The sequence below is a fragment of the Spinacia oleracea genome, chromosome 3 (assembly GCF_020520425.1).
Source record: "Spinacia oleracea cultivar Varoflay chromosome 3, BTI_SOV_V1, whole genome shotgun sequence".
Taxonomy (NCBI): Eukaryota; Viridiplantae; Streptophyta; class Magnoliopsida; order Caryophyllales; family Amaranthaceae; genus Spinacia; species Spinacia oleracea.
In genome coordinates this window covers 33,315,029-33,329,760 of record NC_079489.1, presented here as the reverse complement: position 1 = coordinate 33,329,760, position 14,732 = coordinate 33,315,029, and the positions used below count along the sequence as shown (strand labels likewise).

Sequence of the window (14,732 nt, the reverse complement as noted above, 5' to 3'; positions counted from 1 at the left end):
AACGTGATAATGACATCAACATAAATATCTTCATCAAATAACTTACAAAATTAGTAGCAAACTTAAACCTACCTACATTTGCATGCGGTCCATCTTCACGTTACTTTACAATTAGGTCCCACATACTTAAATATTATGCGATCGGTTTTTCAGTTGTTCCGTATTGACTTTGCAAAATATTCACGTACTGATACGGTAATACGAGCATAAAAATATTCTAGTTCACTTTCTTTAATTTGTGTGTAATAAGTACGTATATAAGTATATACAATCATATTAAATCTTGTTATATTCATATACGATTATATTGTTGACGGACGCAACAAGTCAAAGTGAAACCATTAAAGGAAAATGGAGGATATATAAATTCCCTTTTTTAAAAAACACACATCAATTTCCTATGACTTTCCTAACAATCCAACAAACAAACCCCACCCCGTCTATAAATACCCCCTCAACCCCCTCATTTTCAAGAATCTCTCCTCTTTTCTCCCCAAATTTCCACCCTAATTCCGAAATTACATTCATTTCTATAGTTTTCAATTGAAGATTTCTGACAAAAGATCGGAAATTTGATTTGATCTTAGGGAGGTTTGGAATTTAGGGTTTGTGATTTGAGAAATGGGGGACGCGTTTTGCAGCGATTGTAAGAAGCACACGGAGGTGGTGTTCGATCACTCGGCGGGGGATACGGTGTGTTCCGAGTGCGGACTTGTTCTGGAGTCACACTCGATCGACGAGACATCTGAGTGGAGAACGTTTGCTAACGAGTCGAATGATAATGACCCGGTCCGTGTTGGTGGCCCGACTAATCCCTTGTTGTCTGATGGTGGGTTGTCTACGGTAATATCGAAGCCGAATGGTACTACTGGAGATTATTTGTCGTCGTCTCTAGGGCGGTGGCAGAACCGGGGTTCAAATCCTGATCGGGGTCTTATTCTCGCCTTCAAGACTATTGCTACTATGGCTGATAGGTCTGTTCTTTATTGCCTTAATGTTTTTCTCCTGTTTGAGTTATTTACTGTGGAAAGGAGTTAACAGGCTTCATTTTTGGATTAGCATAATTTTGGATGATAAGTAAAAATGGTTGAATCTTTGTTGATTTGTTTGTAGGGTTATTTTTATTTTAGACGTATAAGTAGGCAACTTGATGGGTGACTGTTGTAGTTTGAGGGAAATTTAGGAACTTGGATGAGTTTTTGGCTGAAGAGACTAAGCTTGTGGTGTATTGTATTAATGTTGGTTGGTCCAAAGCTCCTACAATAAGCTGAATTATATCGAACAGAAATACGAGTAGTGGAAATAAGTTTTTTATTGTTGGTCTTGGCTTTCTTGAGCCAATGTTAGTAATGATTTGGGTTATTCTGTGTTTTGGAGAAAATGTAAGAATTTGAATGGATGATTCCTCTTAGTAAGTACTGTTTGCAGTAAGCTCTGGTGATTTTAATATTATTGGTTGTTGCGGTATTCCCACATTTTATATAAGGATGAAATTGTATGGTACCTTGATACGAGTAAGGGAGATTTCTTATGACAGTTAGGGGTGGAGTATTTGGTCATGGCCGAGTGATTATGTGGTTTTGGTTTGTTGCTTTTTGTAGGATATTTTTGGAGACTATGTAGGCAGACTGATCCTTGTAGCTAGTAATATTTTTGGAAATGTAGTTAGTATGTGGAAGACAATATAAGGGGTGGCGTTAATATGCCTAGTTGGTGTTAAACTCCTGTATGCGTCTGAATGTAATTGCATTTACCTTATCATATTAGGCCTGCAATTTGTTTTCTTACATGTGTCAATTGCTTATTTTCATGAACTATGTATATTTTCAAATTTATGTCCTCCAGGGGGAGGCCTGCCATTTGTTTTCTTATAGGTATCAATTGCTTATGCACAAATTTCTAAGAATCCTGCAGTAGTATATGCTTTTGTAACCTGCGGTTTCTGGTTGTGAAAAGAGAAGCTGACTTACAGCAATTGTTGGTTATGTGCTTATTTTAAACGAATTGCTGAAGTTAATGTTGTTTTAGGATACTATGTGAAAGTTTTCTTTAGCTCACACCTGAAAGAAGGAAAGTTGTGGCTTGGTGGTTTTGCTGATTAACCCCAATGAATGGTATTGTGGTGAAATTTGGCATATATTAGGCTCACTTTTTAGTGAAATTGTTTTTGGAGGTATCTCTTTTTATAGTATAGAATTTGAAGTAGAGTTAACTCATGAATTGATGCGCCATGATTGAGAGAAAGGGGTGGTGAATCAAGACTGAAGGGAAAGGAAATGGAAATGGGAGAGTGAGTTCATTCTCCAAATTATTTGGGAAGCAAGTTTAGTGTCTGTAACCGTTTATTAAATTATTGATCCTATATAAGCCATAATAATTTCAAATTAATGAGGTGGGATTCATGGACCAAGATGTCATCTCTTAAGTTGTACTGGATATTCTTTTGGGGAGATGAAGTCTATCTAGTGTATAGAATTTGAAGGGAGGTACTAAACTGCTGAATTGATGCACCGTGATTGATAGAAGGAGGTGGGAATCAAGACCGAAGGAAATGGAAATAGGAGAGTGATTTCATTCTCTAAATTATTTGGGAAGCAAGTTTAGGGCTTGTTCGTTATCACTGCCAACTTTCATTTTTTGGTTTTTTGGTTTTGTAAGTCATATGATTTAGTTTGAATAATGAACTAAAAAATAATCTTACTTATAGTAATTATGTTGATTTTGAAAACGGGCAACAAAAAATTGAAAACTACTTTTTGTGGTTTTCATATTTTTTGGTTTTTAGTTTTGTAAAAAACAGAAAACTGAAAACAAAAAACGATACTGAATGGGCCCTTAGTGTTTGTAACACGTTTTCAGTTATCTGCCTATTGAGTATATAGAAGCCTTAAAAATTTCAAAAGGACGGTACATGCCAAGATGCCATCTCTTAAGTCGATCACGTGAATCCTTCTCCTTCACTTAATTCATTCTAACATTATTCTTGGTCAATACTTTAATGTCACGTCTTACCCCTACCATCTTGGTCATTTTAGAGCTGCTGTTTAAGGAGTGGGTTCAATTTCAGAAATAAAAACCTATTCACTGCAATGCTTAATTTGGTGCTATCTATATTCATGCACCACTGATAAATTGTTTGAATTCTCTGTTCTCTAGATGAGAGGAAATCCGTTATGTGGCCTTTCATTGTGAAGTAGTGTTGGGATTTATTTGAGTTGAGGATTTTAGGACTGTGTTTGGTTCCTTTCTGTTCGTTGGCAGACTATTAATTATTATTAGTTAAAAAAGATGAATCATCCCCCTCTCACGGAGTTGAATGTGAATTTCCAAAGAGTTTTTTCACAATTTGGTCTTCAGTTTTAAAGAAGATTCTTAAGTAGACTCTATTGTTCGTTTTCTCTTTGTTTGGTTTCCGAGATCATTAGTTTTACTGTCTTTCTGACAACTGCTCCACAATGTCTTATGTCAGAGTAGAATTTTGAATTGATTGTTCTGCAGCATCATGTCAATTTTTTGCATCTGATTCCTCACTGAAATTTCATCTCTTGCCCTTTCTTCATTTTTTAAAGTATTTTGCCCACTTTACTTTTTCTCTTCTCGTGTTCAATGAAAGTATTGGAATCCTTGAGTGACAAGGATCTTGATTGGATCTTTGTCATAAAAGCTGTTTACGTGATCACTGATTTCAGCAAACTGTCAGAATTTTTGCATTTGGTCGTGGTTTCCGCTGTTAATACTTTGAATGTATTAATTTGGAACATTGTTTGTATATCAACAGCACTATTCCACTGAGTGAAATTTACTTTGGAGTTGGGAATGAGTATATTAAATGCTCCAAAGTCAGTTTTCTCTACCATGGATCTTTGACTTGGGAGTTTTTCCTTCTCATGTTCTCTTCTAAATAGTTTCTTGCTATACTTAGACCACATGTGTACTAGCATACGTAGTTCTGTTTTTACAAGTAAATTTTTACTGGGCTAGCAGATTCATATGCCATTTAAAGCCTCACTTTGTACATGATTGAGCTCTTGATGGTTTTGAAATATGCCAACTTATAGATAGTTGGCCCCGCATTTGTTATAAATCCTGAAAATTACATAACATCATTCATTGTAACTTCTGCATTATGTAAAGCCAATTGCCTTAATCAACTTTTTAGTTTGCTTTTGAATGTTGAATATGAAATTACGAGAAGCTAAGCTGATGGAGTTCTTTTGTTGTTTCAGGTTGGGTCTTGTTTCAACCATAAAGGTATAGACTTTAGCTTTATATGGTTTAATACTTTAATGCCTTTTGAATACTGATCTGATTGTCAAACATGCTGGCTAGCTAAATGCAACTTTTTTGTAATATTCCTTTGCTTTCCTATGTTCACTTGTACAATCTCTTGTTTTGATTGGTTTACATTGTTTGATTGGGTATAAATCTGCTGGATAAGTCTTTATTAAGATTCCTTACCCATAACACTCTTGGTTATGTACTTATGTACACTGGTAGTGCAGATGGGAATTTATATTCGTAGAACCCATAGAGGTGACCGAGATTAGGGTTAGCACCTTCAATGTGAATTATTAGTGCACCTTTGTAACTGTGATGATTATTACGGATCTGTAACTTTTTTGATATGGAGAACTCTATTAAAATCAGGATGTTCCCTGAAAAGTGTCTTATTTTTTATTTTTATGTTCACTTTTGTTAATATCAACAATGTATCTTCTTGATGCACTTCTTGTACATGAGAAATTTATCTTTGTGGCTGCTTGTGCATTTGAATATGGTATAAAAATGTTTGTTAATCATTTGTGATGGTTCATTTTATCTTTTACAGGACCGAGCTAGTGAGATATACAAGAAAGTAGAAGATCAGAAGTCTAGTAGAGGAAGAAATCAAGATGCGATATTGGCTGCATGCCTGTACATAGCTTGTCGGCAAGAAGACAAACCTCGGACTGTAAAGGGTACAGCCTTAGATTTTTATAAATATGGATCTTCCTCCATTTTTGTGTGTGTCTGAGCTTCATTGAACATGTGGATTTCATATAGAAATCTGTTCTGTCGCCAATGGAGCGACAAAAAAAGAGATTGGTCGGGCAAAAGAGTACATTGTGAAACAGCTGGAGGTCGAAATGGGGCAAGCAGTGGACATGGGAACTATACATGCTGGAGACTTCTTGGTAAGTACCTCTTTCCTTAATAACATGCTTTCTTGGTGATTTTCAGTTTGGTGGTGTGCGAGGTTAACTTTATTCTCTTAACGTCGATTGGAACTTCTTACAGAGGCGTTTTTGTTCGAATCTTGGTATGAACAATCAAGCCATGAAGGCTGCTCAAGAAGCTGTTCAGAAATCAGAAGAAATTGATATAAGGTGGTACTTCTAAGTGTACTGTGGTTTAATCTAGTTTGCTTTATTAAAAGAGGACATAAAATGTCAGAGTTGTTCCTAGCAAGTTAAGTATATCTTAGTCAGGTTACTGGTTTGAAAGTATCATATTATCTAATTATCTTTCAGTATCCTTGTTGCATATGGTTATGTGTTAATTTATTAAGGCCTGTAGTCAGTCGTCATATAGAGGGGAATCGTGGGATGATTAATATGGGAAATGATAAATCCAAGGAAGAATTCACTTCTTCAAAGGAAATCAACTTTGAAAAAAGGTAGATTTCCTTGGAAGAAGTAAAGATTTCCTTGGATTTATCACCTCCTGATTAATATCAGGAGGACAACATCCTGTATTAACAAGACCAAGTACTAAATTAAGATGCATGAAACTTGAATTAGCATTCTATTATTCCAAGTTGAGGCATTCTCTGAAGTTTCTAGGCTATGTTGGAATGTGTGTATGCATGTTTAATATCCGTAGAAAACTTTGGTTTAACCATGCCGAATATTATCTTTAAAATTGAGATCCATGAAACTAGAATCCACTAGCCAAGCATTCCATTGTCCCATATTGAGGTACTTTCTTAGAAGTTGTGAGGCTGTATTGGTCTGCAAAAATGCATGTTTATGCATACTCAATAAACCTAATTGAATCTCACCATAAAAAAAACCCAATCGAAAGTTAGAAAGGTGTTGGAAAACTATAACTCCTCGCTGTATGTTTTGTGACCGAGAAAAAGAGGAAATTCATGCACAACTTTGATGTTATTGTTAGCATTGCAGTGTAGTGTACCGTTTTGTGAAATTCTGCTGTTTCAGAGTTGAACCGTGTGTGATGAATTTGTAAAGATCTTTTTTTCTATAAGAGAAAAGCTTATATGGGTCATGCGGCTGTGCCTCAATTCATTTAATAAGTATAATGTTACATAAATTAATAAGCACGCATGCACTAACATGGTCTTTCTTGCAATACTTACAGGAGAAGTCCCATATCCATTGCAGCAGCAGTTATTTATATTATTACTCAACTTTCGGAGGAAAAGAAACCCCTGCGAGGTTTGTATCTCTTGTTATGTCTTTTTGAATGCTTTTGTTTTACACGCACGAGTCTATTCAGATACTCCCTCCGTATTTAATATGAGTTGCACTTTCTAAAAGCGGTTGTATTTTAATATGAGTTACACTTTCTATTTTTGGTATGTTTTCTCATATTTAATTATTTCTTCTTTACCTCATGGCCCTCACCCAGAATTATATTAATCTTTCTGCCTCCCATGGTCCCGCACTTACTCACATCCTCCTTTTCTCACAAAAAATAATTCACCTATTATCAATTTCTTACAATAAACAACTACCCCACTATCCCACTTGCAATTAGTTTATTAATTTAACTCAAACCTCCTAAAACTATGTGCTGGTCAAAATGTAACTCATATTAAAATACAGAGTGAATATTTATTCACTGGAAGAATTCCTGTTGCTATTGTGCAAATATCGAGAATTGGTGCATGAACATAACATAAATTTCTCTTCTTGGTTGTGGTAGATGAAGCTTATTATAATGTGGGAGATGATTGTGTTTTGATCAAATTCACATTTTCTATAGACATATAACTGTTGAAAATAGACTTCCTTTGAAAAGCTTAGAAGGGTGTGGGGATCAGTGTTGTTTTATGCGGATTTGTACTTTTCAAAAGAGAACTGAAGGTGCCGTAGCCTTTTTTTTCCAAATAGGTTGCTAGGGCTTTGTGCTTTAAAAGATAATTCAAAAGTTCACCATTTCCATTATTTCATAGCAAAGAGTCGGACAAATGAACAATGTGCGAGTAGAGAAGAAAAAGGGGATGCATGTATAAGTTTTCAGTGAGGACATATTGGTCCTTCGGCTTACTGTTGCTTACCGTTAGCCACATGGACATGTTCTAACAATTAGGGCTGTTCTTCCTTGCTTGAGGTTAAAATGTAGCATCAACTTCTTTTTAGGCATGGACTCTTTCTTTTAGTTATTGGGTCATACCAATTTGTAGTACCACAAAGGATTTTGAGGAGTATTTATGGCCTTGTTTGGCATTATTACTTGGCTGTTTGCATATTGGAATAATCTTTTAGTGGGACTTTGTTTTTGGGAATTCTTGGTAAAGGTCATGGATAGGGATGGATTAACCTTTCATAATAAGAGGTGTGTCACTTGGATGACTTGGATCCACTAGTTGTAGTCATGTGCATGCACCTTGTGCTGTTGGCATTCAGTTTTAGGCTCCTGATGTTGCCTGATTAGACATGGGGGTCAAAGTGTGCGTGCATTCGTGCAATATGAGAGTTAATTGGTTCGGTAAGGTGTCAAGGGTCATGCATTGTATCTTACCAACTGTCAAGGGAATTTAGTGCTATGATAATCTCTTTGGCTCAGGGTTTGATGAGAGGGAAAAGTCAAAACCCATCCAAAATGAGTGATTCTGGAGATTGTCGGATTGAATTGCCTCGAATTGCTACTTCATTTATTGATGAAATTATGAATTTCGGCCTTCTTTGCCGATGGGGTTTAAATACTCCGTAATTCGCATTGAGGGTCTTTCCCATGTAAAAATTACATCATATGTCTCTCTGCCTTGATTGTTTGTTCGTAGCTTGGTTGTTTTTGTTTTATGCTTGAATATTACCGATGATACCTCGTTAAGAGTTTTAACAAAAATGGTCTTTATGTTATAGAGTTCCTCTGCTTTCAATTAAATATGAAGATTGGGGATAACAAGGTGGGTTTGATTATTGTAAAAAGCATGAAAACTGTCCTTTTGTGCAGATATATCACTTGCTACTGGTGTTGCGGAAGGAACCATCAGAAACGCTTATAAGGATCTTTATCCTCACATCTCTAAGATAATTCCCATTTGGTATGCCAAGGAGGAGGACCTGAAAAACCTGTGCAGTCCTTAGAAGAAACATGGGAGATTGTCTTACAGATTTTTGCCCTTTTGGTGTGGGGATACAATACAACTGGAAAGCCTGCCCTAACCTTAAAAGTGTAACTCGCATAAAAGTTGCATAACTCCTGAATGTGCAATTGTTTTATTTTTAATACACTTCCCTGTTGCATTATCTCAGCATAATGTAGAATCTGAATGCCCAGGGAAATGGGATACGATTACAGACGCCGCTGAAGAATTAAGGAACTGTTCTCTCTTTGCTGGGAGTGGGGTATGATACGAAAAACAAACTTTAGACTTCCAAGAATTTGTTCAAGGTAATTTTTTTTACGGGGTTTATGAAATATGAACACTACGATGAGTTTCCCCTTTTTGTCCTCGATTGTTTTAGTTGGAAACTCTCTACCTAGTCTGGAAGGTTGAGGGGTCCATGATGACATTCTCATCAAGTACTTTCTTAGAATAATTTGTGCTCAACCTTCTCACGGTAATTTTTCTGTAAGATATGAATGCCAGTGAACAACTGATTGCTAATCGTAATCTGCAAAAAATGTGAAATGTTATCTGAATGTTTTAGAGGTTGTTGAAAATTGCAGTATGTTATTCTTCCTAATGCGACGTTCTTATTACGGAGTACGTTTTTGCCACTAAGTCTGTCTTTCAGCATTGTTTATGATATCTTTTAATACAGTAAATACACTGAATTTCATGTTCTTTTGAGTATGTTTGCATTGTCCGTATGATCTGGTGTTAATCCACCTATAATACAAGTTGGGTCCGGACTCAATATGTTCTTTTAGACATGTTGCAATTAAAAGAAACATAGAAAATCATTAAATTTGTGGAGCGCTCAAAGCTGTCCATACTCTTAAAAGTTAAAATTGTCCTATTATTTTACATTTCTGAGCGATTTCCTTCAATATTGTTTGAAGATCCGTAAATTCCCAAAATATGCTACATTATCACTTATTTCCCATCTTACCGTCCACGTCTGCTGGGTAAACATAAAACTATTTTTTTTTTCTCTGGTTCAACTTTGAACTGCCAATTCAATTGGCGGTTTGGTGTTATGGAAAACCGCCATTTGAATCGGCGGTTTAATGAAATAACAAAAAAAAAAATTACAAATCATGATAATATCTAACGAACAAATTAAAGTTACATAATAACATCATCAAACGAACTTGAATATACTTTAATTTTGAATTCGCAATTTCAAGTTAAAAATACATAAAACAAATTAAACGAAACTAAACATACATAAATCAAATTAACAAAAAAAAAAGGTTAGGGCATGTAACCTGATTTGATTGTAGCCACTGCAGCTGGTGGTGCTGCGACAGAAATGATGGCACCCAGGGAAGGAAACACGGAGGCTAGTGGTTCCTCGCTGCTTGTAGCTAAGCACTACTTTGGTGGTTCTGCACACTCCGTCGATGGTGGAGGTAACAACAGCCGACAATGGGGGCAACAACAACTGACGAAGGGGGCAACAACAACCGACGATGGGAGAGGAGTTGCACATCAAACTCGATGGTAGTTGAGCGGCAGAGGGGAGTGAGTTTTGGGGTTGAGCGGTAGAGGGGAATTAGTTTTGGTGAGTTTTAAGGGTTAATATTTAATCGCTATTTGAGATAGCAGTTCATTTACTATACAAACCTCCCATTCAGTTAGCGGTTTATGTAATTAAACCGTTATTTCAATTGGCGGTTTTTCGCTGAATAATAATAATAATAAATAAAAAAAAGGCAGGCCAGTTTTCTTGCTCACGTGGACGGTAGTGTGGGATTATAAAAAATGGGACGTATTTTGGGAATTTACACATTTTGTAGCATTATCTTTACATTTCTATCTTTACTTTAATTTAACCTTATACTTATATATATTGAGCTTCTACTATTTTATGAGCTTAAACGGCGAATGTTTACACCAGACTCCCCTAGTGACATAGACATTTGTATATTAAGTTCCAACTATTACATAGACTTGTGATTTTTGAGCTTCTGTTGTAGTAAGTTTATACCACGGTACAAGCTCAAAATTCATATATCTCTACTTTTTTTTCCCGAATTAATCACATATGCCTCACCTATGTCTTTCATTTCAAATTTTGAACTTAAAAAATCTTTTGTTTCATTCATTCGATCCAAATCAGTACCAAAAATTAGCATATCATTCACATAAAGATAAATAATTACACAACTAGATGAATCATGCTTGGAGTACACACAAAAGTCACCTGCATTGACATGAAAGTCATTACCGGTCATTGTGTTGCCTGGGTGCTTGCTAAAGTCCATACATTGATAGACCTATTTACAAGACTTGTTCGGAACAACAAAATATTCTGGTTGAACCATATAAATTTCCTCATTCAAATCACCATTTTAAAATGCAGTTTTTACATTCATTTGATGCACAACAAGATAATGAATGCAAGCAAGAGCAATCAAATTAAGTTCTAATAGTTGTAATTTTAGAGACAGGGGAATAAGTATCAAAATAATCAATACCATACTTTTGAGTAAAACCTCTTACCACAATCCTGGTCTTATTCTTGTCAATGGATTCACATAATTTCAATTTTTTCCTAAAGATTCACTTACAAGTAATTGGCTTGCAACCTCTACGCAGATCAACCAATTCCCACGTATTATTACTTAGGATCGACTGAAGTTCGCCATCAATAGCCTCTTTCAAAAATACTGCATCAACTGACCTCATTGCTTCTTCAAAGGTTCTTGGGTCGTCTTCTAAAATAAATACATACACAAAATCATCATTAATCAAGAAATGTTTAGTTGAAAAAGCAGTAATAAAATCATCACCATAAATGCATAAGAGTTGTTAGCATCCTTGACAAGGAAGCGATAAGAAGCACTTTGATAAGCATAACCAATATGAAGGAAATGATGCCCTTGGTCCAAGTATGCATTTAATGGTAAGTCTAATAAATGCGGTTCAGTATTAATTATACAAGTTACTAATTCAGTGAGATCAAGTGAACTGTATGCCTAGCTAGAGGCCGCTTCAGTTCAAGTGGGTTAATGATATTAATCCACAACTTACTCTTGACTGAACCCGTAGGGTCACACAAATAGTACGTAAACGGATCAAGTATTTTATGGCATTAAATACTCCATCTATGAATATTCGGAATCGATGGATCTTGGTTTCAGTGGGAGCTGAGATCGTCAAAGGCAAATAAATGAATACTCCGGAAACGATGATATTGCCGGAAACGGAAATATGGATCGTATCGGAAATATAAATATTATCCAAGTTGTAGATGTTGCCGGAAACGGAAACATGGTACGTATCGGAAAATATTTTCGGAAATAGAAATATTGCCGGAATCGGAAATATTGTCGGAAACGGAAATATTGTCAGAATCGAAAATATTATCGGCATCGGAAAATAATTCCGGAAACGGAAATATTAAATATTTGTTCGAAACGGAAACTAATTCCGGAATCGGAAATGTTAAATATTGTTCGTATCGTAAATGAATTCCGGAATCGGGAAATTAATCGGAAGCGCGTCGTACGAATTAGCATCGGACGAGCATGCTAGACGAAGGCCCAACACGAAGCCAGGCCCGCGTCCAGCAAGCCAGCGTGCCACACAAACAGCCAAGGCCACGCCAGGCCCAACAGGCCGTGGCTGCGAGCGTAGCTGCGAGCAGTGGGCTGCGAGCAGGCTGCGAAGCTCACGTGGGCTTGTAGCTCGCGTGGGCCGAGCGACCGTGTGGGCTGTGCGCGGGCATGGCCTGCACGCTTGCGGGTCATGCTCGTGTAGTGTTTGTGCTTCCGTACGAAACCTAAAACGTATAGGATTCGTTTAATGATTAAATTCCTAATCCTAAAGGATAAATTAATTAATAAGAGTTCTAATAAGATTCTACTTAATTAATTCGTATCCTAGTAGGATTCGATTACTTTTTCCATAGCCTATAAATATGAGATCAATGCTCATAATTTACAACGAGTTTTTAAGTATTCTAAAAGTGAGAATTTTGAGCAAAAAATTCAGTCACACACTTTGCCCATATTGCCGAAAATAATAGTACCTTAAGGGCGATTCTAGTTAGTCAATCTTAAGGCGAATCCGGATGTGCTGTGGACTTTCTACGTAGGGACGACACTTGGAGTCCTAAAGACTTGTTCTTGTTCGGTTCGGGCGCAGCAAGGGAGGGCACGCTACAAAGAGTATGCATCCTAATTATGCTAATTGTTATGTGGCAATTAATTTGGAATCCTGTCGTTTATGGTTTTTCCGCATGATTTATATTCGTTTATATGTATCATAACCTAACAGTGGTATCACGAGCCTCTAATTAATTCCATAATAATTGCTTAACATGGTTAAATTTTACAAATTTGCAAGGAATTAAAAGGGGTGATTAATTTTCGTAATTGTTAATTAATTGCAAATTTGCGTTTATTTAATTATATGTAGGCAGTTTTTCGGCAGTTTCTTCGTTACTCAACGAAATCGAGTGATTTTTGTGTCAATTTCGCATGTAAAAGACATTCTAAAATTTTGACAAAACTACTATTTTTCGGCCGAATCCAGAATTCCCAAATTCGAAGCCTAACTATGACTTTTCGGAGGTTTTAGTTTTTCTAACGCAAAAGTTTGTAATTTTAAGATGATAAATTAAATATTTGCGATTCTTGTTGTTAAATCTTGAATTTTTGATTGACCTACTGCATATGTTTAACAAATTTGAATGCATAAGCTTGTTAAATATACAACCTAATTTGTAATTGTAATTAATTTGTTGAAATTCGAATAATTTAGAATTGATTTGATTTTCATAATTAATTAACGATTTAATTAGGTATCAATGATTAAAAACCACCATAAAAATTGTTAATTTATGATAAATTTTAAATTTTTATGACCTTGATTTGAATCCATGATAATCGGAAATTAATTGATTAATAAATTTTCGATTTTTTGCCCTAAAATTATGAAATTAATATGTTTTATTAATTTGTCATTAATTTTGAATTAAAAAGTTTTATTTTTTTTATGAAATTCGCTCATAAAAGTTGCACGCACAAAGCAATGGACGCTACGTGTTACCCTTAAGGGGTGTTGTATAGTGCGGGCATGCGACGACGAGCAAGGGAGCTCGTCGCCCATGCGGTACGAATGCAGCGAGCAACGAGCGTGGCATGCACAAGGCAATGGTGCCTAGGGGCTGTGTGCTACGCGTGTGGGGCGATGGGCGAGCAGTGCAGCGAGCAAGGCAAGCACGCGTGGGGCAGAGATGGATGCTGCGCCATAACGTGCGTTGCCTTGCCCAGCAAGCACGCCAAGGGAGCATCCAAGGCAGCGACAAGCGCAGCACAACGTGCACGTGGGCATTGTTGGCTGGCCTGTCCAGCAAGCATTTCCTAGCAGCGCGCCAGTGCGATGGGCGAGTGGGCTGCGCGCAAGCGTGACTCGTTGGGCCTGCTGCATTGGTGCGTTGTTGCTTGGGCTTTGCGATACGATCAATCGAGTGACAAGGGGTTTGTTGCTTGTTGGACTTGACGAGGCATGGGCGCAAGCCCACGTCCTTGTCTTGACCCGATTGGTTCGTTTTAATTTTAATTTTGAATTTTCAGTTCAGAAACGATTCTAATTAATTTTAAAATTCGTAATTTAAATTGTTTTCTCGGAATTTAATTTTGAATAATCTAATAATTATAAATTTTAATTTATACTAATTATTTTACTAAAATTAAAACCTTGAATTAATTTAAATTCATTTAATTCAACTGAAAATAAATTAAATGGATTCAATTATAAATTTATATGAGCTTTACATTTTAATTAAATTTGTATATTTCCGGTTAGACTAGGAAATACATTTTTATTTTTAAAATTAGTAAAGCATGTGAATTTATTGGTTTAAGTGGGAGCATTTTAGTCATAAACTCTTGATTAGGTCTACATTCCTTTAAGGTTAAAACAAATTGATTAGAATTAATAAGGACTGAATAATTGGTAGATTATTGGTGTCCTTGATTAATTGCTGCAAATATTTATGTGATGCATAACATGTTCTACTAACCAGCTATGTGGGCCATTCATGATAATGAATGGGTGAATGGTATATATTGTATATGTACTGTTTTGCAGGTTATTGAAAATTGACTAGTATGGCCCAAATAGGATAGAAAATATGGTCTGCGTACCATTAATTTTAATGTAATATTGGTCTAAAGTACCAAATTTTATTGCTTTTAAATATGGTCTGCGTACCATCAAATAGTTGTAATTAGTTTAATTATAGCTTATCCTATTTGAAGAAAATGGCGCCTCCCATGGTGAAATTCAAGACGGAGTTTCCAATCCATTTTCAAGACGGACTTTGAAGTTGAAGCTTCAAGATGAAGTCGGGCCATACTAGATCACATTTATATCTTATGCA

The 14,732-nt window shown here is 36.1% G+C and overlaps 1 protein-coding gene across 1 annotated transcript; it reads left to right on the top strand.

Annotated features, from left to right (window-relative positions):
- The first annotated feature begins 425 nt into the window (after positions 1–425).
- Positions 426–8,874, top strand: LOC110779328 (transcription initiation factor IIB-2). The gene is made up of 7 exons (XM_021983852.2): positions 426–974; positions 4,227–4,251; positions 4,829–4,958; positions 5,044–5,174; positions 5,278–5,366; positions 6,361–6,437; positions 8,182–8,874. Exons 1-7 carry the CDS (start codon positions 622–624, stop codon positions 8,313–8,315), a joined length of 939 nt encoding a protein of 312 aa, XP_021839544.1. The 5' UTR covers positions 426–621; the 3' UTR covers positions 8,316–8,874.
- Positions 8,875–14,732: the final 5,858 nt, after the last annotated feature.